Source organism: Plectropomus leopardus, chromosome 10, assembly GCF_026936395.1.
Source record: "Plectropomus leopardus strain MGB_pleo_1.0 chromosome 10, ASM2693639v1, whole genome shotgun sequence".
Lineage (NCBI taxonomy): Eukaryota > Metazoa > Chordata > Actinopteri > Perciformes > Serranidae > Plectropomus > Plectropomus leopardus.
The window spans coordinates 5,172,365-5,197,433 of NC_142185.1; the positions used below are offsets into that span (position 1 = coordinate 5,172,365).

At 37.7% G+C, this 25,069-nt stretch overlaps 1 protein-coding gene across 3 annotated transcripts in view; it reads right to left on the reverse strand.

Moving 5' to 3' along the window:
• The window catches only part of LOC121949023 (inactive dipeptidyl peptidase 10-like), a 172,430-nt gene that overhangs the window by 53,176 nt on the left and 94,185 nt on the right, over positions 1–25,069 (reverse strand). For all 3 annotated transcript variants that reach the window (XM_042494609.2, XM_088082896.1, XM_088082897.1), the window contains exons 4-5: positions 20,021–20,115; positions 19,472–19,546 (exon numbers count right to left, since the gene is read on the reverse strand). In XM_042494609.2, coding sequence (XP_042350543.2) covers positions 19,472–19,546; positions 20,021–20,115 — 170 coding nt within the window. The remainder of the gene's footprint in view (positions 1–19,471; positions 19,547–20,020; positions 20,116–25,069) is intronic.

Here is a 25,069-nt window from a genome sequence, read left to right on the forward strand (position 1 = left end):
AAAGAAAATTACCTGAAAAAAAAGAAAGAAAAGTAAACATAAAAAAGAAAAAAAATTAAATAAGTTTACTTTTTAAAGTATAGAATTCAGTAAATTAATAATAATAACCATAATAATAATAGAATTCAGTAAAATAATTATAAATATAGAAATTCTTTTATAATTTTCCAGACATTTCTTGCCAAGCAGCTTGTTGCATTAACAAGATTTCAAAAGTAATAAAAACTTCTCAGTTTCCATTGGTTTCACTGCTTGTGAAAGGCGTCTGAAATCATCACAAGAAAAATGATGTTCATCCAGGTTTCAAAAGGTTAAAATGTTAAAAGGATAATACACTACCACCATGTTGCTGTGCCAAAGTCTTTCTAAAACTTTGCAGAACAGAAAAGTAGAACTGGAAAGACCTGGGTTGTCACATGGTTTTCATTGTTTTTGAACTGTGTAATTTCACATTAGGTTTAATCCCACATTATCCTTTTGCAATTACCTGTAAATAGATGCATTCAAGTATGACTTGACTTGGTCTGTGGTGCCTCATATTTACACCAGCATTTTTGAGCTTCCACTAATTTTGGCCTGCATGTGCGATGAAATAACCAGAGAATATCCACTCATGCAGCTTTTGTTTTTCGGATCCACTGAGATAATGGCTCAATACCTGAGTATCTCTGCATGCTAATCAGCTCAAGCATTAGCATAACAATATTACAGTAAGCTCAGCCTGCGGCTATATGATAAATACTGTAGAGCCACTCCATTTCCCTCAGCAAAAGATCAATCGAGCACAGAATGGAGTCTGCTCGGCTGATCTACTAGCTGCCCAGCCTTCACTCCTAATTTGGACTTCTCTCTTCATGACACACTGAAAAAAAAGAAATCTCCCGTAAGAAAAAATGTATCGTAACTTGACTGCTCGTCTTCTCCTCCTTCAAAAAAGACATCAACATCAGTCAGCAGGCGCCCCTCGTAGGTGACAGCTGTGTGATGACGCCTTGATGGGGCTGTCAGCGATGGGTGACACATGAGAGGGGCGGATGTTTGGAGATGTGGAGAGGGAAACAGACTGCTTCAGACAGCCGCAGCATCTTTGATTGCTGTGTGTGGCACTGCTCTCGGCCCACTTGGGTTACGTGGCACTTGTAAATGTGTTTGTTTTGCACAGCTTTCGAACACCACATAGGTGGTGTTTGCAGCATGTGAATTTAAATACCACAACCTGACATTTAATTTGTGCTTTTCTCACATCCTGAGTCATCCCTGTGGTGTTGACACAGCCCTTCTGGTGCCGCCTGACTGTTAAGACAAATACTGAGAATCTGTAATGAAACACAGGCGTGGTGGTTTTTAAGAAGATAGACATGAGTAAAACATTCAATATATGAGTCGGAAAGTTAAAAAAAGGTGCATGAACATATGTTTTACAATGCGTGGAAGGGTGCAGTGACATTTGGAGCACGCTGTATGAATGCAGACAGCAGAGAAGAGTTTGGTTTTGAAAAAGAAGCAGCCTCTTTTAGGAAGATAATAAGCAACTCCCGCTGTGATATCAGGGACTCCAGAGTATTCATTCAACATTCTACAAAGATTCCCTCCAGGCATGTTTGAAAGTATGGAAAAATACTCTGCTTTGATGAGTTTAACATGGTTTTCACACATAAATAGTTAAAATTTATTTTTTTGGTTATTAAGAAATTCAGAATCTGGCTCAATAGTGGATAAGACGTGATTGATAGATTGTTACACCCCTACTTTATACAGTCTGTGATTCAATCCCATGCGTAACACTCCCATCTCCTCATCTCTTTGTCCTGTCTGGGGCTCACATGGCTTTGATAACAGATCCCCAACACCTCATACAGCTGTCCTAGACTGGCCTGAACACACAACCTCCTCAACACTCATCAGATTAATTACAGGTTGATCCACAGACCAACAGATACAATAAATAAAGTGAAAACGGATGTAAAACTAAAAAAAATATAATAATAATAGATAAAATAAAATAAATAAAATAAATTAATACATAAGTGAATAAAATTTTTAAATTTTTTTTTTTCTTAACTATGTTTAAAAATGACAGATAAATCTTCCTTGTACCTGTAAAATATAGATGTATTTCAGTTTTCGGAGTCAAATTAGCAAGTTTTTAAAATATGGACGGATTACAAATTCTAATGTAAAATGATTATCTATATAATGGAGGATTACAGTTAAGAGTACAATTTTTTTTTTAATTTTCGTTGGTGTTGCTGTTATTCTGGGTTATCCTTTGGGTGATTTAGGATGGGCAAAAATAAGCCATGGGCTTCAGGTTATTCCTTTTTTTGGGGTATTTATTGAGAAAATTTCTGTGAAATAATCTGTTTGTCATGATACATGTAACTGAAATGAATAATTAATTCATTCATTCACATAAGCCAACAAATGATACCCCTGTAGATGTATTTGGACATTTTTTATCTATTCCAAAGTAAGAATCTGGTAAAGAATAATGTTTGTCATTAAATCAGATTCTGTTGTCCAGTGTCCTGGATGTTTTTGCAGATGATGATTGGGTTAATTTGGTCTTTGGTTATAATCACACTACAACTTCATCAACATGCATTCTTCAACGAATAAAAACGGATACTCTGGTATCCTTTATAATCTGCAGAGACAGCTGCTGACCATTAAGAAGCAGAATAATTCTATGGGAACCTTTGACGCAGCAGTGTAGTATAACAGAGAGCATGATTATGATGAATTCATAAGACAACTGGAGACAGTGGCGCAGCAGCAGGCCATTACTCTCCATAGATTCAGGCTGTCACTTTGATGATGAACACATCTGCTCCGTCCATCTCAGGAGGAGATAGCACCTCGAAAAGTCTGCTGTCTCAATCCGATCAGACACACAGAGCTCATTATAAAGCCCGCTCAGTTCACCGACACCGAGATTGTAAAAGTCTCATGCAGTTTCTTTGGCCTAACAAAGTCGCAGCTGCTAGTCTCTTTTCTGACAGAAACCAAGGGGAAGTGCAAAGTAAAGAGCCTGTGGGGTGCAGTTACACCCTGTGACCAACAACCGAACTCTGTCTTATTTACAAAATGTCCCTTCTTCTCCTTTTACTTAATGTTTCATGCACTTGTTTCAAGCAGCGTGCAGTCACCGTGAAGCTGTGATCTTCCACAGACGGCAGATGGAAGAGAGGAAGCTTAATCAGATACCATGAGATGTATCTAGATAATGAAAGGAAGCAAACTGTTGTGAAAATTAACCTTTACATCTAAATTTTCCATTTTAATGTCATTTCAGATTCTGATAATCCGCTTTGTAAGCACATTAATGCATTCAACTGATAAAAAGGAAAGAATTAAAGAGAAGGTACTTCTGTGTATTATTTGCATCATTTTTAGCATAAATGACTGCTCACTGCTTTAATGTATGTATATGATATGTATGTAAACACTGCAGAAGACAGTACAGTCAGTGGGGAGCCACAGAGCTGTGATTACTCTTAAATAAACTGATCATTAATTAGGTCTACACTATGTGTCATCACCACAAACGCACTGAGCTGAAAACATTAAAATCTGTTTCTGAACTCTGCTGACGCAACATGTACCTCAGTTATCAAGGTGCCGCTGGCTGAGCTTACAGGAATGTTGTTAACCTGATTATTCATGTAAATCACATTTTTTCGTAGCAACAGTCAAGCTGTACATGCATATGTGCAGAGCGTTGGCTGGAGTCTGTCCGCCTTGCCTCTTAATATACTGTGGTTTAGATGTATGTTGTGGATCTCACCCTGCGTTGTGTTTTGTGAGAATCAGAAAACATTCCCTGGGATGATCGTAAGCAAAGTATTTTTGTGTAAGGTCATGAACAGCTGCAATTCTCTTCTTTATGAAAGAAAGTCTGATGCAAAAGGAGATGCAGCTTAGCTCAGCGAATACAACTCCCCCAAAGTAAAACCATGGCAGCCTTTCCTGCTACACCCAAAAAATATATATAGTTGCTACCTTTCTTATTGGTTATTCTAAAAACATGAAAAACACATTTTTATGAACATAAGAACGCTTAGAAAAGTTAGACTGGAACTAGTGTTATCCCCGTCAAAACAGAAGTCTCGAAGGAATCCACATAAGATTTGACATGCCACCACCATGTCCTGTTCACCGTCACTGTGCAACAACATCCACTTATTACATCTATAACAAGAACAAACTTAAGGTTGTGAATATGTCGAGCAAGACTGCAGGTCGACACTACAGTGTGACACTGCTATGACTCATACACTTTTCATTCTCTTTGAAATGAAATATTTGACTCATCAGTTGTTGGTTATCTCATACACGTATATGTACAGTATAAAAAAACTCCCCTTCTTCTAATTAAGGTTTGTTTTTATGTAAGTTTAAATTGTTTTTTGTATTGATAAGCATTATAATCTCTAAGTCGATCTATCTATCCATCCATCCATCCATCCATCCATCACCCTACCTATACCTATCTTAATATCGGTTAACAAAAGTCATAGTTTAGTTTGATACAGTACAGTGGTGTACGGTTCCGTACGTTATTGATATAGCAAATCAGTAGAAATGCAGAGAAATTTCTTTTCTTTAAAAAAAAAATATATATATATATATATATATATATTTCATATTATTTTAATTCATTTATGAATTCAAACTATCATAAAGTCTGGTATTTTTTGACTGGACACTATGATGATGGAGCTATATCGAGTGACCCATCTTCGAGGGTGTCTTCTTGGCAGTATATAATATAAATGTTTTTATAGGCATATTTTTATTTTAATGGTTTCATGTATCCATTTTTTTTTATTTTTTTCTCCCTTTTGTGCTAGAGAAACAAAGAAATTTACACTATAAAAAATAACAGAATTGCATTAATGCAATTAAGTCCCTCATTACAATACCTTTGAATGAGCATAAATGCAATAAGAATTTATGAAACGACCTTTAATATAAGCTTTCACATGAAACCTTTTTCTAAGATAACAGCTTCAAAATACTTTTTACTATCTGTCTTTCTGTCTATCTATCTATCATGTGTAAGAACCATCTGGTCCTACCTTTTATCATGTCTCAAATTCACGGCTTGACATGTATGGATGACTTTTGTGCTGTAATGTATTTTTGTTTCTTAATATCATGGGTGTGTTTATCTTTGTTTTTTTGTTCACATATTCTAACCGGAGGTGATATAAGAGGAAATGAGTTGGAGAATAGAGGGGGTCAGAGTCGGGGTTTGGGATGTTGGGAATCGGAGCCCGGGTGTTTTTCCATTTCTGCAAAAGGAATTTGAGTGTCATCTGCAGACTGTGGATTTATCCTATGTGACACTCAAGGATTGCTTCACGCCTGAACCTGTGCTACCAGTGGGACCTGTGTGGAGTTTGCATGGCTTCGGTGCCTTGTTGGGCTGCAGCCTCAGCCTCATCAAGAGGACTTTTGGAAGATCGTTTTTTTGTTTTCATTTGTTTTTGGCCTGCCCAAGCATGCGAGTGTCTTGGGCTTTTTCCGCGGGACTTGATAGACATTTGGGGGACTGTGAGTAAAGCAAGTTGTTGGGCTTGCTTCACTGAAGCTTCTGCTATTGTTTTCTGTTGTCTCCGCCTGTCACAAGTGTGATTTCAATGGTGTTTTTTTTTCAATATGAAATAATCTAAACCACCCTATGTGTTTTCCTTCAATACTGTAAAATCACATTTATGTTTAGGCACCTAAAATTGTGGATATTTACCTTATATTTGAAGCTATACCCAGATACTTTTTAATTTCAGCAGCCGCTTACTGCAGGTCTGATCGGCCAGCAACCTGTTTTGTAGTGTGTGTACCTTTTTACCCTGTGAGTTATTTTGCTGCAAGGTGGATTGCTATACATGAAAATAAACTACAGCATTATTCTTTGTGTAATAAAATAAAAAATAAAACCATATATTTTCCACTCTGAAAGAAACATTCTGTCACGTTTGTGTGCACGGAAGAAAGCTTATAGAACGGTTTTCAGCTGTTTCTCTGTAATCACAGCACCTCACTTTGCGATCCTTTAAAGAGCCGCTCTCCCTACAGATGGCGGCTAACAAATGCCCTCTCTATGCTGCAATGTTAATGAGTTTTTCAGGATTGTGTGCACAACCTGTTTCTATCTTTAGATCCACACCTTAGAGGCCACAGTCCCTTATCTCTGCTTCACACCCGGATCACATATCTCAACGACGATGAGATCAACACAAAGGACACAAAGAGTTACTGATAGCCTTGGTGTAGGATTTGAGAATGGTGATTATTTTTGTACACTATGTTGGAGCACAGCTGCAGAGCAGCAGGAAGTAATCTAAATATCACAAAGATTTAAATTGCTAAAATCAAGACAGATATCCACAGCTGAAATGTACATTTCTTTTGTGGCCACATATTTTTAAGTCACCATGAGCCTTGAAAGTCACCACACAGCCAGCAGCATTTCTCTTATTGCAAGGTTTTCTATGGAATGTGTTTGACAGTCTGTCTTTGCGGTCAAAAGCTTTATAAAGTACAAGAATGAAGTCAGTCAACTCAAGTATTTAGAAACGCCTGAGCTATAACACAAACTTTAAATTCCCATCAGAGCTTCAAACCAGGCAAAACGGTGTTCCCGTTGATAAATCCCACAAAAAAAGAGGTTTAATGACAGAAATTTGATTGTATTTACATCTCTGCAGAGCAACAGTTTTGTGTGACAGGAAATAAAAGCATGTCCCATATAGAGGCCTGTCCCAAATATAAGCCTGTTTTAAGCAATCAATAGCTCAGTCTATTGATTGAAGTTTTATGGAAGTATATGTGAGTATGTTAACAGGCTAAACTAAGACTAGTAGTAGAATATGGCAAACATTATACCGGCTAATCAGACGGCTCAAACTCATTCAAAATGCAGCAGCCCAAATCCTGGTTTGTACATGAAAATTTGAACACAATACTCCATGCCTTCAATCACCTCACTGGGTCCCAGTACAAAACAGAATCACCTTCAAAATTCTTCTAATAGTTCATAAAACACTTAATGGTCTAGCTCCCCAGTGCTTATCTGACTTCCTCACTGATAATAACCCTGTGAGACTCTCAGGTTATCAGGCAAGGGTTGCTTTTTTTGCTGTACCCAGAATTAGATCCAGTACTGGTGAGTGGTCCTTCAGTTACTGTGGTCCTACTCAGCGGAAATCATTGCCTACAGACTTGAGGTCCAGCACAACTGTGTCCATGTTTAAGAGCAGACCTAAAACTTTCTTATTCTCCCAGCCTTATTGTTAATGCATATGTGTGTGTGTGTGTGTACACGTATCGTTACTGTAATATGACATGCGTCTGTTTCCATTATTGCTGTGCATCTCTTCACCTCTCCTCTCCTCTCCTCTCTCTTTCTCTTTCCTTTTTATCATAATTGTAATTCAATTGTTATTTACGACATCTATTCCACGTCTGTCCGTCCTGGAAGAGGGATCGCTCATCATCCTCTGTCGCTCTTCCTGAGGTCCCCCCCCTCCCATTACAGGGGTTCTTTTTTTGGGAGTTTTTCCTTAGGTGACGTGAGGGTCTAAGGGCAGAGGGATGTCATTTGCTGTAAAGCCCTCTGAGGCAAGCCGTGTTTTGTGAAAATGGGCTTTATAAATAAAATTGCCTTGACTCGACTATGCGTATCTTCTTGTACATGCTACATTGTGAGGACCAAAAAAGTATTTTTGCAGCAGTGAGGACATTTTTGGAAAGTGAAATTTTGACCAGTCCTCACCTCTTCAAAGGAATGTTAAAGGGTTAAGACTTGGTTCTAGGGTTGAGGTCAAAATTAGGACTACATTGGGATTTAGGTAGGGGTTGAGATTAGGCGTTTAGTTGTGATGGTTATGGTAAGGGGCTAGGGAATGCGTTATGTCAATGAGGGTCCTCACAAAGATAGAAAGTATAAGGATGTGTGTGCGTGTGTGTACTCATTTGACCACACTTAATTGTGTTGTTTTTGTGTTCTCTTTGACTATCGATGTGTCTAACTCTCCTCTCCAACTCCAGGCTTGTAACTGTGCTTAGAGACCGTTCTTTATGTCTTCCTCCCTTCCTCACTAACTCCACCAGTCAACAACTGTCCATTTCTTTCATCATTTCACGGTATAAACATTTGTGGTTGATTTCATACATTTTGGTAGCCTTACAAAACATGTCAGGACTTTAAGAAACTTGACCCATGCCTGTTTGACCCAGATTGGCCCTCTTTTGTCTTTCAATGAAAAGCACTACGTGTACGTGTTTAAATGTGCTATTCACATAAAATTACGATTACACCCTAGTCATTGTGAGTATTGTAAGTATTTGGCTGAAAGCCTCTTAAAGCTGTTAGCATGGCTGTGGATAATTGATCCTTATTTTCTGCTTGCAGAGTAGCTGAGTCTATTTTCAACAGCTAACTTCACTTATTGCTGAAAAAGCCATCTAGTGATAAATATAGCACCTTTCTTAAATTCAAGCTTAGGAGCTCACAAGAAATGATGCTTCATGGTGTAAATTGGATGGCTATCTTCTCAACATTTTTTGCCATTAGAGATGGTTGAAACAGCCTTCAATTTGAGATCAATTTAAGACCTAAACTATGGGAAAGAAGGACAGTAATGCTCTAAAGACGCTATCTAAGGGGCCTCTTCTGAGCTGAAAGTGAAACAGTTCTCAGTCAAATGATTTAACTTCAAAACACACACAACGTTTGAGCCATAAGATGCTGAAAATTCAAGGTATGGAAGATATTTCAGTTGCACAGAGTAACATGACTTTATTTCTACTGCTGTAAAGCTACTACTATATTATAATCAGTAGCTAATTATATTAGCAACATAATTAATGTACATTTTAAATTTTAAATTGATAAAAATGGAAGAAGTATTTTTACACCCATAAAAATACCCCCCTCACATTGCTGCATATTATTCACAAGTCATTTGAATTGGATCTACCCAAGAAGCACACAAAGAAGAACCATACCAGAATCAGCTCACAACGATGAAAAAAAAAGCTGAATAGGTGAAAATGTACAGTTCTTGATCAGCAGTTGTGCAGCAGTCTTAACAGTGCTGATCCTTCTGATAATCATGTCTGAGTGCATTCCCACAGTGCACACAAACAATCCTCCATCCCGTCATCAACGCTCGGTAAACAGCATATTAAATGGTGAAGCAAACCTGGAGTCGCTGGGCCACAACACAAAGCTCAGTGTTTGTCACTTATTTACATTTTAGGGTAAGACATGCTGGGACTGTTGGGATCTCAGAGTGCTGATACTTAAAATAGGCTAAAATTGAGGTCAGACTTATTCATTTATTGTCAGCCAAGGGATCGTAGATTTGCACTAATGTCATTTTTTTGCCTAAATATTTCACCCAGTGTGTTTGTCTGCAGTAATGTAAGCTTCAAACGATAATGTGCGGTGAACTATCATATTAGTACCCTAGTGTCACTTCTACAGCAAGGAGCACGTTAATAGTAAAGTTATTTTGTGGGATTACAGACGTTTCAAAAAGCCCCAATCAGAGACCGAGTAATTTTAGCTCCTTAACTGGTGAAATGCAATGATGCACCATCACTTAAAACCCTCCATCTCCATCAGCGTTTCAAACAATATTCAGAGTTAGTCCGCACAGAGTTTGAAAAGACAACTTGTTTACAGGATTCTCAATTCAAAATAAGTCAGCAGGTTATATCATAAAGTTATCCAAAAAAATTATTAGTCTTAATCAATTAACTAGACACAGCTGGTAATATATGGTGGTGACAGTCATCCTTTCAGCTAACAAAATGTGTGTTGACTAGAAACAAGACATCTGCTTTTCTTCACCTCTGTATGAAATCTAAGATTTTCAGTGCTAAATCTCCCACCACTATCAGTGCAAACTGCATAATTGCTTTGCTTGAAGTCATGACATTTCTTTAAGATCTAATATAAAAACACAACTTCTAAATTTTGAGTGGAAAATGGTTTTGTCTTTTGTTGCCACTCTCTGAAGCTCTTACATTCTCTTTCTGGTAATTTTTCAATTTGTGCTGTTGATTGGTTCAAAAGGCCATTCTTTTTTTCTATTGTTGTGTGGTAATATGTCCTCTGTAGATGCTTTAGAACAGGCATGTCAAACTGGTCCACAGGGGGGCCGGTGTGGCTGCAGGTTTTTGTGCCAACCAACCAAGAGCACACAGTTTGACCAATCAACTGTCTGAAGACGGAGATCAGTTGATTAAATGAGTCAAGTCTGGTGTGCTGCTACTTGGTTGGAAACAAAACCTGCAGCCACACCGGCCCCCCTGTGGACCGGTTTGACATGCCTGCTTTAGAAGCTCAGAGACTTTCCATAACATCAGCTTGCTGGGGGCGTCCATGTTTTCCCAAACAGATGCTCTGGAATGCATTTAGATCGGAATTCATGAATACAAACTACTACTATCTACTTCCAACTTGCAGAGGATTGCAGCAGTGGCCTACACATACTGTATGTCGCAGTGTCTGGTATGTCCCAGACTTGGCCTGGGAACAATAGGGCGCGGCAGGGGGTGATGATGACCCTGCCAATGTACAGAATCTGAAAGTAAATCTGGGATGGCTAAATTAAGTGTCTGTTGTCTAGTGGGCACTTGGCCTTGCCTGCTGGGAGGCGAGGGTGGCAGCCAACCCCATCCAAGCCACTTGGGTGCAGTGATGCAGTTATTTTCTTTCTGTTGCCAGTCTGTCTCATAAGCCAGCTGAACCTCACCCATGAGACTTAGCTGGCTTAGGAGTCTAGTGCTAGCAGCCTGGGAGTGCAGCTGTGTGTCACAGCAGGGAGGGTAAAACTTTCTGTGGGGATAAACTGAGAGAAGCACCCAAAGCCGGAGGTAGTTGTTAAGTTGCTACGGTACACAAATTAGCAGAGCAAATACTGAGGTCTTCAATGATTGATTTAGACTGTTCACTATTTTTCCTCATTGCAAATGAAGCTGAATTAATGAATTCTGAAACTGTTCTATTTTTATTATTTTTTTATTTATTTCTATGGAAAATTTAGCTTGATGTTTGTATTACAATTACATTTATAGAACTCAAATAAAATAGTCTGCCAAATAACAGCAATTAAAAATATAGTTTTGGGGCAAAGGGCTCCTCAGCACAATTACCTTTTTGTGCCAGGGAGGTTTGTCAGTTTGATCTGTGTGTGTCAAGCATTTTAAGAATTATAAGTCATACATTAGCATAATGTTCACCTGGTAAATCTAGTGTTAGCCTGAAACTAGAGTTGGGTTGCTTTCCAGTTTTGACTGTCTGGTGTAGCCTAAAAACTTAAACAGAATAAGGTTTAAGGTTTAATTTCACGCAAACTGGATGAACCCGCATTTGTCTGCAAGGGGCCATAGGAAGCTGCAATGGGCTAGTACCCTCCCTATGGTCTGGGTGCTACCCAGAGCAGCAGTACAAATGAGTGAAAATGGGAGACCTAGAAAGCCACCTAGAAAGCCATATATATATATATATATATATATATATATATATATATATATATATATATATATATATATATATATATATATATATATATATATATATATATAACTTCTTTTTGTTTTTTTTCTTGTTTCTTGTGAAATTAAAATTAACATTGAGTATTTTTTACTGCAAGTGCTTACACTCTTGACGTAACCACTAGGGGTGTAAATCACTGGTTTCATCACCACAATATGATTTCGATTCCATTCAATTTAGGGGCCTGCGATCGATATGAGCTGATATTATCTGCTTATTAAACACAGTCAGTTACAGGAGAAGCTGCCACCCCTTTCTTTGCTTTTGGCCAGAAAAGATAAAAACAACATATACATAACTGGAAATTATTAAAACTGGATCATTCTATTTGAAAACGCTTTCTGGAAAAAATGTTTTCATTTTAATTCAAACCATGATCTTCCTTCCTCGAACTTCAGGGCTGTCTGACATGAAGACAAACTGTCCGACTTGAAGACAAACTGTCACTAAAGTGTAAAACTCAATAATAACTGTCAAGGATCATAGACAAAACAAATGTCTTTTATAGGTAACATTTCCCCCAAATATACAAAATGCTAATGTTATTAGCATAAGCCTATGGCATTTTACACAGCAGAAATTAGCTTAACAGCTTGTAGACTTTTCCTCTACTCATAACCTAACCAACTTACTGTTATTTATGCTTTGTCTTACTCACCACTGGTTTAAGTTCCTGCACCTCCTGACAGAACAGCACAGATGACTTTCAGTCTACATGCACATTTTTTCAGTCAACATTGCTGAAACAGAGTAGCTAACGTAACGTTAGCAAGAAGTCAGTGAAGTGGCCCAGCAGGTGGGCTATGCCATGTTTCCTCAGTGCAGCTTTTGTATTAATATAACGAAACATTTCCACACTAATTATTTTTTCCCAAGTAAATAGTAGTAATAAATCCTGATGCTTGCCATCATCTACCGGACGCTGTGTGACCTGACACAGACTTTCAAAATAAGAGCACGTCTGAAAGAGGATGATATAGATCGGTGTTTACACTTTGCATTAACGTTACGTGATCGTTGCTCATTTAATCGATATATCTTTTCAGATTGATTGATTGTTACACCCCTGGTAACTACATCACGTTTTATGACATGACATCACATTATGTCATACTGACATCCTGTTCATGCTCATTTCAACCCAAACCATGATCTCTTACCAAACCTAACCCAGTACTTCTTTCCCTAAATGTTACCAAACTTCAACTGTTTGACAATATACACTGAGACCATTTTACAAAACTAAACGCGGCTGTTGAACTGTTTCGGAATTGACTTTCCATTGGCAATGTTTTTGTGTTACCATCAAATAATGTTGTCTTACGACGTCATGGCCATTGACTGTTTATCTGTGAGACCAGCCTTATATAGATTCATAACTGTGAATTTATTAATGAACCTGTTGATAGCCACATCAACAATACCTAGATTAAAGAACTTTGCTCCTTCTTGTGGGTAATAAAAATGTATAAGTGAGAAAAAAAACTGCCATAATATTGGTTGTTAAGATGGATTTTATGGAACATGTGTTATTGTGTTCATCCTTTGTACCGTGTGTTATTGTGAAACATTCAATGCCCTTCAATGAGAGAGATTCTCAAGGATCTGAGCTGTATGACCTTACATTATTAAAGTGCTTTTGCTTGTGATAGCTTTGCACTGATGATCAGAAAATAAGGAGCATTTTCACTTGCTGGTGATTTCACTCATAGTTGTGAAAATCAAGCACAATTTTGTACACACTCTTTTCAAGCATGCTCCTTCTGAATTTAAGCCTCCAAGCACTCCAGCTTTGCCATTGTGCTTCATTGAAAGCATCAAACGGAACAGATGTGTGTTTCATTTAGAAGCTGCTTGTTGGTGAAATTAAAGCGAGCCAAGGAAAACATAGCTCTGAATGGCAATCCATAAAATGCACAACAACATGCTGTGTTTGATAGTTCCTCCCTTAAATACTTGTTTAAAACGCTGCATGGCGCCTCATTAGCCGCAATAATTGCCAAATTAGCTTGTTGTCGAGTGTGTGAAAATATGACATACAATTACTTTTGTTACTTTCAAAAAACATGTCAAGAGGTTTTTGTGGTGTGTTGTCTCAATGACCATGTTGAGGAAAAGCACTGATTACAATTACATGTACACAAGACAGCAGGCAATTGGAGGAATCAGGGCATTGTAGAATGTTTCAAGTGATTTGTGACCTGTGAAAACTGGCTTTGTGTTTTCAATGCACTAAGATTGGATTATACCTCTTTCTACGGCAATTACTTAATGCATGTTTGACCCAGATTGGCCCTCTTCGCATGTGACATTATACAACAAGTAGTTCGGACCAAGCAATCCGATTGGTCCACAAAACATTTAGAACGTGCTCAAACCTGCGTGCAAGTACACCTTATTCATCACTGAAAATATTAATAATAGTTCAACTCTTGCAAATCATCCAGAATTGTAGAAATGTTCATCAGTTGGATGACAAGGACCATTGCATGGCTGTATCATAGTATATTGATAACACAATGTCAAAAAAACTTTCCACAAGATTAGTGCAATACAGCTCAAACTGTGAAAAGTAAGAGACAACTCACTAATGGTGTAAACTATAAACTAACAAGAATGGAAATAACCAGCATAAACCACCATGTTCTGAACAGACACATTATAAACACTGACAAAAAATGCACTTTATAAAACATAACATAAAACAGCACAATTAACTGCAAAAAAGACTATTCAGTCCAGCACTATAGGCATGATGGGAAATGTAGACTAAGTTATTGTAAAACGCAGTGAAAATCTTGTTTTTGAAATGCCAAATGGCATCAAATATTGATTGACAAAGAAAAGACCATTCGATAACAACATGTTGTGAATTTTGGGAATGATGATACCTCTATCTTTTTTCAATAATTTTGACTTTTGGACTGCAAGCTGCTCCTGAGTTATTGGAAATGTTTGGCTTCCTCCATCAGCTGAACCATGACACAGAGCTGCTAGCATAAAAATACTTCAGTAAAGCTTGCGGATGCAAGCGCCAAGGTCCTCACGCATCACTATAGTGCTCAAATGACATAAAAGCACACCCTCTTGTGTAATATTGCTTCAGCAAACACTCAGTGGTGTTGAATAAACACTTCTCTCCCAAATCCAACAACTAGAGTACTGAAAATCTCTTTTTTTATGTCGTAGTGTAAAAATTCTGGAGCTGCTCCACTGACAATGAATGGTCAAAGATGTTCTAGATGACACTGAGAGCAGTCAGGGGAATGTTCGGAATATATGGGAACATTGTCTGTTTCAGAACTGAGAACACTACAATAAAGTAAAGCTCACTTGGGTATAAAAAATAAAACAAACATTCTGTGGGTCCACAAAACCAGAATCCCATCCAACTGTCAGCAACATCACAAGTTAATAAAACAAAGAGCTTGCTTTTTTCCTTCCTAGCTCACTTTTGTCTTCTTATTTATGAGGAAACAAACAGTAAATGCGTTCCCTCTATCTATGGAGAAAACCACATGTTTCAGTGGACTTTTATAAGGGAACTTCTAGTAAGACGTGTCAACAGAAATTCACAAAAACAACATAAAGACCAAAACAGCTTTCTCAACCATAGCATCAGCATTACCAAGACTACAAGATAGCATATATAGGGTTATATACAGTATATTATATATATGTTTATCACTCAGATACAATAAAAAAAAGCTCTGTGGAGACACCAGACTTGAGTTTTGCTTGACAAGCAAGAAAGTATCTAAGAAAGGGTAAAGTTAGTACAGTTAGAGTTTAAGACACGGCAGGCCTCATGCAGCAATATTCTCTTAAATTTCTCTTATATTTTGTCTTAATTTCCTGGTAAGAGAAAAAAAAATAGAATCCAACTCGTGTTGCACCAAACATTGCTAACCATCCAAATCTGTTGTTTCCCATGTGTGATCAATGCTGAATCCTATTTTAATGCTAAATCACCTATTAGCACAGGTAACGCCCCCTGAACACTATTTAAGGGGAGGTTTTTGTGCTGAGTGCATAAACTCTGACACTAACAAGACTGGAGAGATGGCACCAAAAAACGTTTATAAGAGGTCAAGAACTTCTGCAGTAGTGAAATTGGCATAGTGTTAAATAAACTTAAAGTACATGTGATTTCAGGAAAATTAATTGAAGTATTAAAAGTAAAAGTACATATGCAAAAAGGTTTGAATACATTTAATAAATAAAAACATAATTAAAATATGTATATAGTATATATGAGAAGCTGAGACCATGAAATGTTTTTTGTGTGAAAAATCACTTACACAATGATAAAAATAATTTTGTAATTAACCAACTAATTATTTTAGCTGTAATTCTATGTTTCCATATGTTCCATATGTTTGTGCGCAAAAATCTTAATTTGTAAAGTAGTTATCTCATAATAGTTGTGGAGTAAACAGCACAATATTCTGAAGTGTAGTGGAGTAGAAGAATGAAAATACTCAAGTAAAAGTTACGTAAAAGTTCCTCAGATTCATACTTAAGTACAGTACCTCAGTAAATGTATTTAGTTGCATACCAGCTCTGGTTGGCAGAGTTACGCACAGTTACTGAAACTAAGTTTAGTAGTATTTCTTTAGCCCTAAAATATTATAATCTGGTCATTATAATTACTCTAAAACATCATCTAAATTCAATTAAATGATACTGATGCATTTTTCAATGTTCCTCACATGTAAAACTTATTTTTCCTTGCACTGGGCAACAATCTGTGAAAATTATATGTTTTTCTCTTATTTTGATACAAGGGCTCTAGACCACTACTAAACTTTTTTTCTTACCTAAGAGAAAAGTAAAAATAAGAAAACATGGGTAAATCCATAAAATTAATGGGTACTAACAAATTAAGAACAAATCCTGGATACAAGCAAAAATAAGAAAAAATTAGTTTGTATATATGTAGTTTCTTGCATGAGGCCCGATGAATGCTTTAATAATACAAAACTAAAATGCATACCACACAACTAAGCATCAAGGTTCTGCAGTTGAGGTCAAAGCCTCAATCTGCTGCCATACTGGTGAGCAGAAACTATGCCACTCTGGTTCCTGCTTGTACAGTATACAGTAGATGCATTAATAATGGTAATGGTTATCTTATAACTAAAAATGGAATTGTTAGTTATAAGATAGCCATTAATAATGCAGGATGGGAAATGTTACATTCAATGTTACATTCAATTTTCAACACATATCACTGAAGTATGACAGCTGCTGTGTAGGCATTGGTGGTGGAAATACAGTACCACTTTGGTACACTTCTATTTTATCTCATTGTCTTTAAATCCCATGAAAAACAAACAACGAAACAAACAATGAATTGATCCGTCTAACAAATATTTTCGGTGTATCTTCTTCCTCTGTGCCATGCTCCATTGTTGTACAAAAACTATTAAACACACATCAGTGAGCCTCACTGTTGCACCGGGTGACACGTCCTTTAGTTACCATGTATACACACACACACACACACACACACACACACACACACACACACACACACACACACACACACAGAGTCATTTCTTTTTGACTGGATTCCACATACATCATCCTGCTGCTGTGAAAGTTTGTGCACCAAATTAATCCACAGCTGAAAATAGTCCCCAACAAAAGCAATATTCCCTCCTGTGTGGGTAACATTTATGAAATCTACAGTTTTCTGTTTTAATAAATTATTTAGCCCTTTTACCAAAATGAAACTGCATCTTTTTGACCTGTTCTCAGTTGTCCTGGTTCAGCTGGTTAGCTGTCAGGTCAACACTGCAGTCCCTGGAAGCTGAGAGAGGAGTGGCCAGCCAAACTGTCTTAACTGGGCTGATTAACAGCACAGGTGGAAACCTCCGAAGCTGAAAAATTAAGCCAAAAACTGCAGTTTCTTGAATGACCACTTGAGGCTGGCTCCAAAATGGGAGTCAATCCTCATATTCCCCCCATGTCAAAATGCCCAACTTTACAGCAGGTATAAACATGTCTGTTTTTGCTCTTTACAGCTAAATTTAACCATAGACTGTATATAATGATGGATGACATGACAGCTCCCCCAGAGTGCAGCCCAAACATGTGGATCACCCCCTGGTGTATGGCTGTAGTACAGGCCATAAACCCTACCACCTCCATGTTAGCGAATGGGACATAGGCCAAACTGAAAACTCACAGTAAACGGCATACAATTTTACCCAAAGATGGTTTCTGTCATTTCAGGTAGTTCCCATAACCCAGGTTTTTGTAAAGAGTTCGATTTTCTGTTAAGTTTAGTTTTAATGAGTTATTTAATTCTACAAAAAGGATTAAGTGAAGACACGTCTTCTTTATATATCTAGTCTTTGATTTCAACATTCCTGACAACTGTACTAGGGATACTTTTTTTTTAAAATATAACTCACCGTTTACATGTTATTAAGGCCCAAAAGCATATTTGGGGGGGCTTAAGTTACAGGCCGTCTGTGAGTTACACTCTGTGAGTCAGATCTACCCCTCGCTCCTCCAGAGCTCTGACCTCTTGTCCAAATATGGTCACATCTGTGTCCAAAGAACCCAAGATGGCGACGGGTGAAATGTTGAACTTAAAGCTTCAAAACAGCAGTCCAGAAATGGGTGACCTCAGGGTCACTATGTCCATTATTTATACAGTCTACAATTGTTACTTTGTCAACAGCTTCCACTTTCTCCTGATAGATGGCAAGCAATATTTGAAAGCCTTAGCAAGCTGGCTAATTAGCTAGCTAGCATGCTAATTTCACCATACTTTTATGCTAACATTACAGCTGTGGTGCTCACTTAAAGTGCTTACCCATCTGATAATTACAACATGCTATAATGTTACACTGATTACAGAAAATAAGGAACACAAAAAGCAGAATGGCCAATGGGGAAACACCAACACTTACAAGAACTTACAAATCCTTGCTACATTTTTGCTATATTTTCCTATTTTTTCAACTCCATGGTCCCTTCTGCTGAAGCATGACTTGTCTACAATAGAGAGGCACTTATCATCAACATCAGGAAAAGTTGTGTGGAGTTTGGACTGAATGCAGCAGACTGTGACAGGATACCCACCAATGGCGGCCAGTGGAGTGGCCAGTCAGACCAGAGGGGACAAATGAAACCGAAAGCGCCAGACAAAGAGAGGGAGGCGAGCTGGCATCAGGGCAAGGCTGATCCGACTTGGACCAAGAGCTGTTCCTCTGCCAAGCCTTTGTCTGACTAATGTCCAGTCACAGGAGAATTAAGTGGATGAAATGTAATTGAAACTCACTTAGCAATGGGAAATCAGACACTGCCCTGTGCACATCTTCACAGAGACATGGCTGACCTCTACCATCCCAGATCAAGCTGTTGCACTGGATGGAAAGACCTTGTTGGGAGCCATAAGGACACAAGACTTTGATGCAAACTCAAAAAATGCACTGCAGGAATTAAATGACACCACCAGCAACAACATGCCCAGGGTCCATGCTGTGGTCCAGCCAAAAAGTGTCTCATAGTCACAGCTGTTGTGGATTGCGACATTTGCTAAAAAGGAAGTATATCTAATCTATTGTGAAAGACAGACAAGGGGCAGACATCAAAAGCGCTTTCTGTTTGGCCCTTTAGGCTATCCACTGATAGACCTAATAACCCTGTATTATTCTCCCAAATAAAACATGTTTAAAGTCTTCTAAGATTTATGAAACTTATGCCCTAATGCTAAATCAATGTTGGCTTTTGCTAGCTGACTCTGAATATCGATAGCTTATCTGCATGTTGGTCACATCATCTTTTTAAGTTCATGAACTGAAAACCTCCAGTTTTAAGAGCCCCAAGCCAAACACTAGTGTCAGGATATCTGCACCCAGAATATTAAGAGGTTCTCACCTGCTTGACATCATATCCCAGAAGAACAAAGTTCAGATCCGGAGAAAGCGCAAACTTTGACGCCTTAAAAGTTGCCTGTGGGAAGAATAAGAAATGGATTTTAGCTTTTATCTTTTTTTTGTGACAACAAACCATTTTTTAAATTCAGCATTTCACAGGCACACTTGCCAAACATTTATTGTCTTAATGCAACCTGAAAAGCTTTCTCACAAACCTGAGTTGACCTTCGCTGGGTCAGAATAACTGCCAAGTGAAAAGTGGGTTGCCATAGTGACAAAAATTAATGATGCTCAGAAAGTATAAAACTGAAATAAACTCTTATTTCATCCTATTTTGATAAAAGAAAAATAATGTAATAAAAAAATTGATTTTTTCTTGGAATATTCTGATGTTGTATCTAAATCACTTTTTAAAACCTAATGTCATTTTATTAATACCAGCATGTAGACTTTTACTACAGATTTGTGAAGCCTAAGGGAAGCAAGTGACATGGTTTTAACACACTGGAAACATTTCTCACTTTTAAAGAAAACAGTAGCTATCACTTACAAATGTTGTGTTCTTCAGCAGGAGTTCTGTCTCATTGCTGTGCATGTTGAGTCTCAGAACGTCTCCATCCCAGCTACGAAAGATGATCTCCTCATCTAAAACAGAAACAGGCACGCTCAAGTACTGCATGTAATTATGATTAAAGGGGAACAACAGCCATTTAAAAAATAACGGCTATTTTTCAGGAGGTTATGTAACACGATGGAAGAACCCCGTCATGAACGGCCATATTACCATGGCTTGCTGGGAAACCACCAGGTGGCAGCGTCATTATGGTAAGCAGAAGCTGCCTGAATGAAATACAGAATTTAAACAACATTTTTCATATACATAAAGATGATGTCACTAACAGAATGGATTTTATATTAACACTAAACAACTAGATTTCAAAGGACAGGACTTGCTTAAACTTTAACTACTGAAAGACAAAAGAAGTAATAAAGGTAGGACAAAGCTTCCCTGTCTTTTGAGTGTTTCGTGTTGACATAAAATTGATTCTAAAAGTGACGTTCATATTGCAAATGTTGTTTAAATGTTGTTTAAATTATGTATTTCATTCAAATAATCACTGGTTTCCCAGCACGTCCTGAGAATACGCGTATTCATGTGCTTGTTGTAGTATTTTTATCCACGTTATATAGTCTCCTGAATAATAATAATAATAATAATAATATTTCTAAAAGGCTGTTGTTCCCCCTTTTGTTTTTTTCAGTGCTTCTAAAGAATGTGAGCAATTGAATTAGCTAACTTGGTGGCAAATAGCAGGACCCAACCAATACACAATTAATTAGAGGTGGACCATCATTTGAATGGGAGATATTGTTATTATGTCATAGTTGATTGTGTTAGAAAACACTATAATGTGAAAGCTTTAAAGACTTGTTTTCAGAGTAAAATGTCGGGTTTGGTTTTGGTTGTCAGGGCATGAATATATTTTTTTTTCTTTGCAATTTTTAAACCAACAAAAGAGATTTCAGTTTGCTGGAACAGTGCCAAAGTAAGGGTGGAACTCAACATGATGAGCAGTGACTTTAGTCACCTACGCTATGCACAACAGTGGCGTTGATGTGGCAGTGTCAGCTGCATGGATTTACTGTCATGAGGTGCTCAAAGTCTGCATTATTTACATGGCCTCTTGATTTTATTCACATATAACTGATTGGCCACTGTCATCATCAGCACCTGGCCTCCATGTCAGACAGAAATAAGAAAAATGTGTTTTAACTTAAAGGTTCAATATGCAACATTCAGAACCTTAACATGCAGCAAAACAGTACTTTCTATTTAAAGATATAGCGGAGTAATGGCATCCTGAGCTGTTGAGAACCATATGCAGACAACTTACATGCTCTTAATTTCCCATTGAGCCCTCTTACCAGCTGATGTTCTTAATAAACTGACTTGGTTGCAGTTTGAAAACTGACCTTCAAATATCAACAACATTTAGAAATGCTGCAGACTGGAAAGTGTGGTGCTATCTAACTAGTTAATATTTCAGATTGTTTCTGGAAATCTTGGACACCTCAAGAGAAAAAGGACCATCCAGACTGTTACCAGCTCAAAGGACAAAAGCCAGCATCTGTGATGGTGGTGGAGGTTGTTAGTGCCCATGACATCATAGGTAACTTCACATCTAAAAGCACAGTGAATGCTGAAAGGTTCATTCAGGTTTTGGAGCAACATATGCTGCCATCTAAAAAACTTTTTTTAGGGACATCCTGCTTGACCAAGCAAGACAATGACAAGCCAAATTCTGTGCGTGTTACAACAACGTGGCTTTGTACTAAAAGAGTTCAGGTACTAGACTGACCTGTCTGCAATCCAGACCCATTCTTCCACTAAAAATGTGTGGCACTTCATAAAGCGCAAAATACACCAACAGAATCTGCAGACTGTTGGGCTCAACATCATTATGTTAACACTTGCATTGTGAGCATGTTAGAATGCTGCTAAATAACATGAAAAACTAAAACTACAAAGCTAAGATGAGGAAAAATAACCGTTTTAAAACTTGAAAGAGATTTAAAAGGTACAAAAATAAATTAAAAAAAAAAAAAACTTACAAGAAAATGATCTGGTGAATGATAGATGTTAGTGTTGCCCCTGAGAAGAGTTTTGACAAGTGAGAAGGAAAACAACAACAACAAAAATAAAGTCTTATTTAGGAGGATCTGTCTGAGACAGCTCGGCTCAATGAGATTACACTTCAAGTTTCAACAGTGGAAACAATGACAGGAGTGGCTGTAATAACTCCAGTCTAATCCCAAACCAACAGTACAGTCCAGGGAGGCCTGAATTCCATTAATGCATTTGACAGGTCTGAATCATTTCAAGGTCCCCATCTCATGTAAATGTCAATGAATAAGCTCTGAGGCATCAATCTCAGGCAAGAGGGCTATAGACTAGCAAACACTCCAAACACTTTGGAGTATAATGACGGGAAAATAAATATGAAAGACAGATTGCGCTCAACAGGCTAGAAAATCCTCCAAAGGCCTCTTGTCATTTCGAAACTCTACCCACAGTGAAACAAGGCACAGTCCTTTTTGAATATTTTATATGCAGTGCATGTATCAAATCAATGGTAATATAAAACATTTTAGAGCAAAAGTAATTGGAAAATGGGGCTACTGTCCTCCTGAGTTGACAACAGTTCCATCTATAAAGCTCTGAGGATAAAGGTGACATGCAATCTCAGCTGTGATTAAAAGTGTCCCAGCTATCTGATGATTTCACACTGTTTTTTAAGGCCAAGAATCAAAGGAAGTCTCCTGGCACGCCACTGTTGATGCTGTTAGCCAACATTGAACATAATATCGTGGTGTAAGGAAAATAGCAAAGTTAACAGTGTAGTGTCAGTAAAAGCACTCGACAGTTTTCATTGTTGATGAGAGAAGAATATATCAGGAATTTTAAGGTTAAGGCAATTAAGCAACATTTTACCCTAATGTTGCACTTCAGTATTGTACACATGGGGATCTATTTATATGCCATAGGAGACAAATCTTCGTCTGTAAAAACAGTATAATGTGTGAGCTGTATGTCCTCTGTGTCTCTGCTGGGCCATAAGCCCTAATGATGTCCTTAGGTGTAGCTTAGCTTAGGTATGGCAACAACAGATATTTAAGGAAAAGCAGTGTTACAAAAGACATGAGCATTACCAGGCAGAAGCTAATACTATAAGGATGTTACTGAGGAAGTTCTGGGAAGTCACTATTGATGGGGAGATGTCAACAAAAGCACATGGTGGGATTACACTACAAAAGCATGTGGTTATGTTTAGGCAACAAGTGACCATAATACTGTATGTACTTTAACCCTAGATCTGTTTTGGGTTCCAACATATTAATTTTTTTTTCTCTGTCTATTGCTATGTGTGAGATGTCCTATGTGTAAACTGACATGTGCTACTTTATTTGCCTTTTAATTGCCCCTCGGGAACGGATAAAGTGATGTATATTACATTAACCTTCACACAGTACTGAGATTTTTAAATAACTTTTATATAGTCTGCGCTTGAAGTTTCAGGTTGTATTTACTAGCACTTGTGAGTGAGCAGTGAGTTCGCAACGTTCATCTTTTAGCTCTTCAAGTATTATAAATACACAAATAAATATGTTATGCCAGAACCATATAAACACATGCAAAATAGCTGTCATGACCTTTCAATCTTTCAGACTGAATCAACTAGCCACCCAGAAATTAACCTCGCTCTTGTGTACAACAGTGCACCCAACATTGAGAAGTGGGATTCACTTCTACTGTGAATTGAATTAACTTGTTCCTCTTTAAAAGCTGATCAAAAAGATACAGTAGGTTGTGAATGTAGCATCAATATTCAGGCTGTTTTCATGCACTGTTCATATGTATACCTACAAAAAGTGATGCATAACAACTCACCCCACATTATTTTGTGCCTGTAATTCCTGCATAACCCACAGAATTGGGGAGGCTGCAATCACATGACCATTGTGCTGATGGACTAAAGAAAGAATGTAGTAAACAGACCGAAAGTCGTCCATGTTTCTTTTCCTAAACCTAAACAAAGTAACTTTAATTGCTTTAACCTAAACTAAATAACTTTACATTAAGTGCATAACGTCAACCATGGGCTACTAATTTATAATGTTCCTGTGATTATTGTAGAGGATGGTACCAGTCGTTCCCTTATATCACTGTCTGCCATGGAGGTAAGCAGTGGAAATATACCACCTGAGTGGTTGCATGTCTCAAAAACTCACTTCTGCCAGATTCGGAGGCCAAAAATCTCCGGCCAAGTACTGCTGAGTCGCTGTATTGAACAATAGCCCTGTCAACACCCTGTAGATGCAATATGATTATTTTGTGCTTTGGGTCAATACAAGTTTGACGTGTTGCACCTTTGTGATCCAAACAGACCTAGTTATGAGTGAGCAAAGTGCAGTCAGACTCTGAAGAGCCATCAGCCAAGTGTATATAGTGTGGGGCAACTGAAAACCTGAAAACTGTCAGTTTTTAACTGAAACTGTCAAAATGATTGGTGTTATAATAAATTCAAAGCGAAGAGATTGATTTGCACCTGAACTTTCTGTTGGTCACTGCATTTTTTTCTGGTCATGGTTTTATGGTTTGCCTTTTTCCTATCTATTAACTGTATGTGTTGAGAAAACACATGTTGTTGTTGTAAATACTGAATCAATGATGCATTATCTTTGATAAAATCCAAGTGATTTTTTAAAACTGAATATAAATCTGCCAGTAGAGAGATCTTTGTGGAAGCCATTAAAAACATGACATATATGACTAATGTGATTTGTTTTTGTATAATGATTTAAACAGTTAAAAGCTGATTTGCATAGGAGGAAGGAAACAAAAAGCCAGTGGACTGACTCATTCTTACACAGTGGTAAATGACTCATTGCCTAAAGACTCAAAGTAGCAGTTTTTGAAACATTTGCAGTATTATAGATTGGGCCGGTTTATTATCGAGCTATTACAGAACGGCATTATAATTGTCTTCATAGCAGCAGCTTTCATACTTGTATTCTGCCGGTCATTTATCACTGCTAT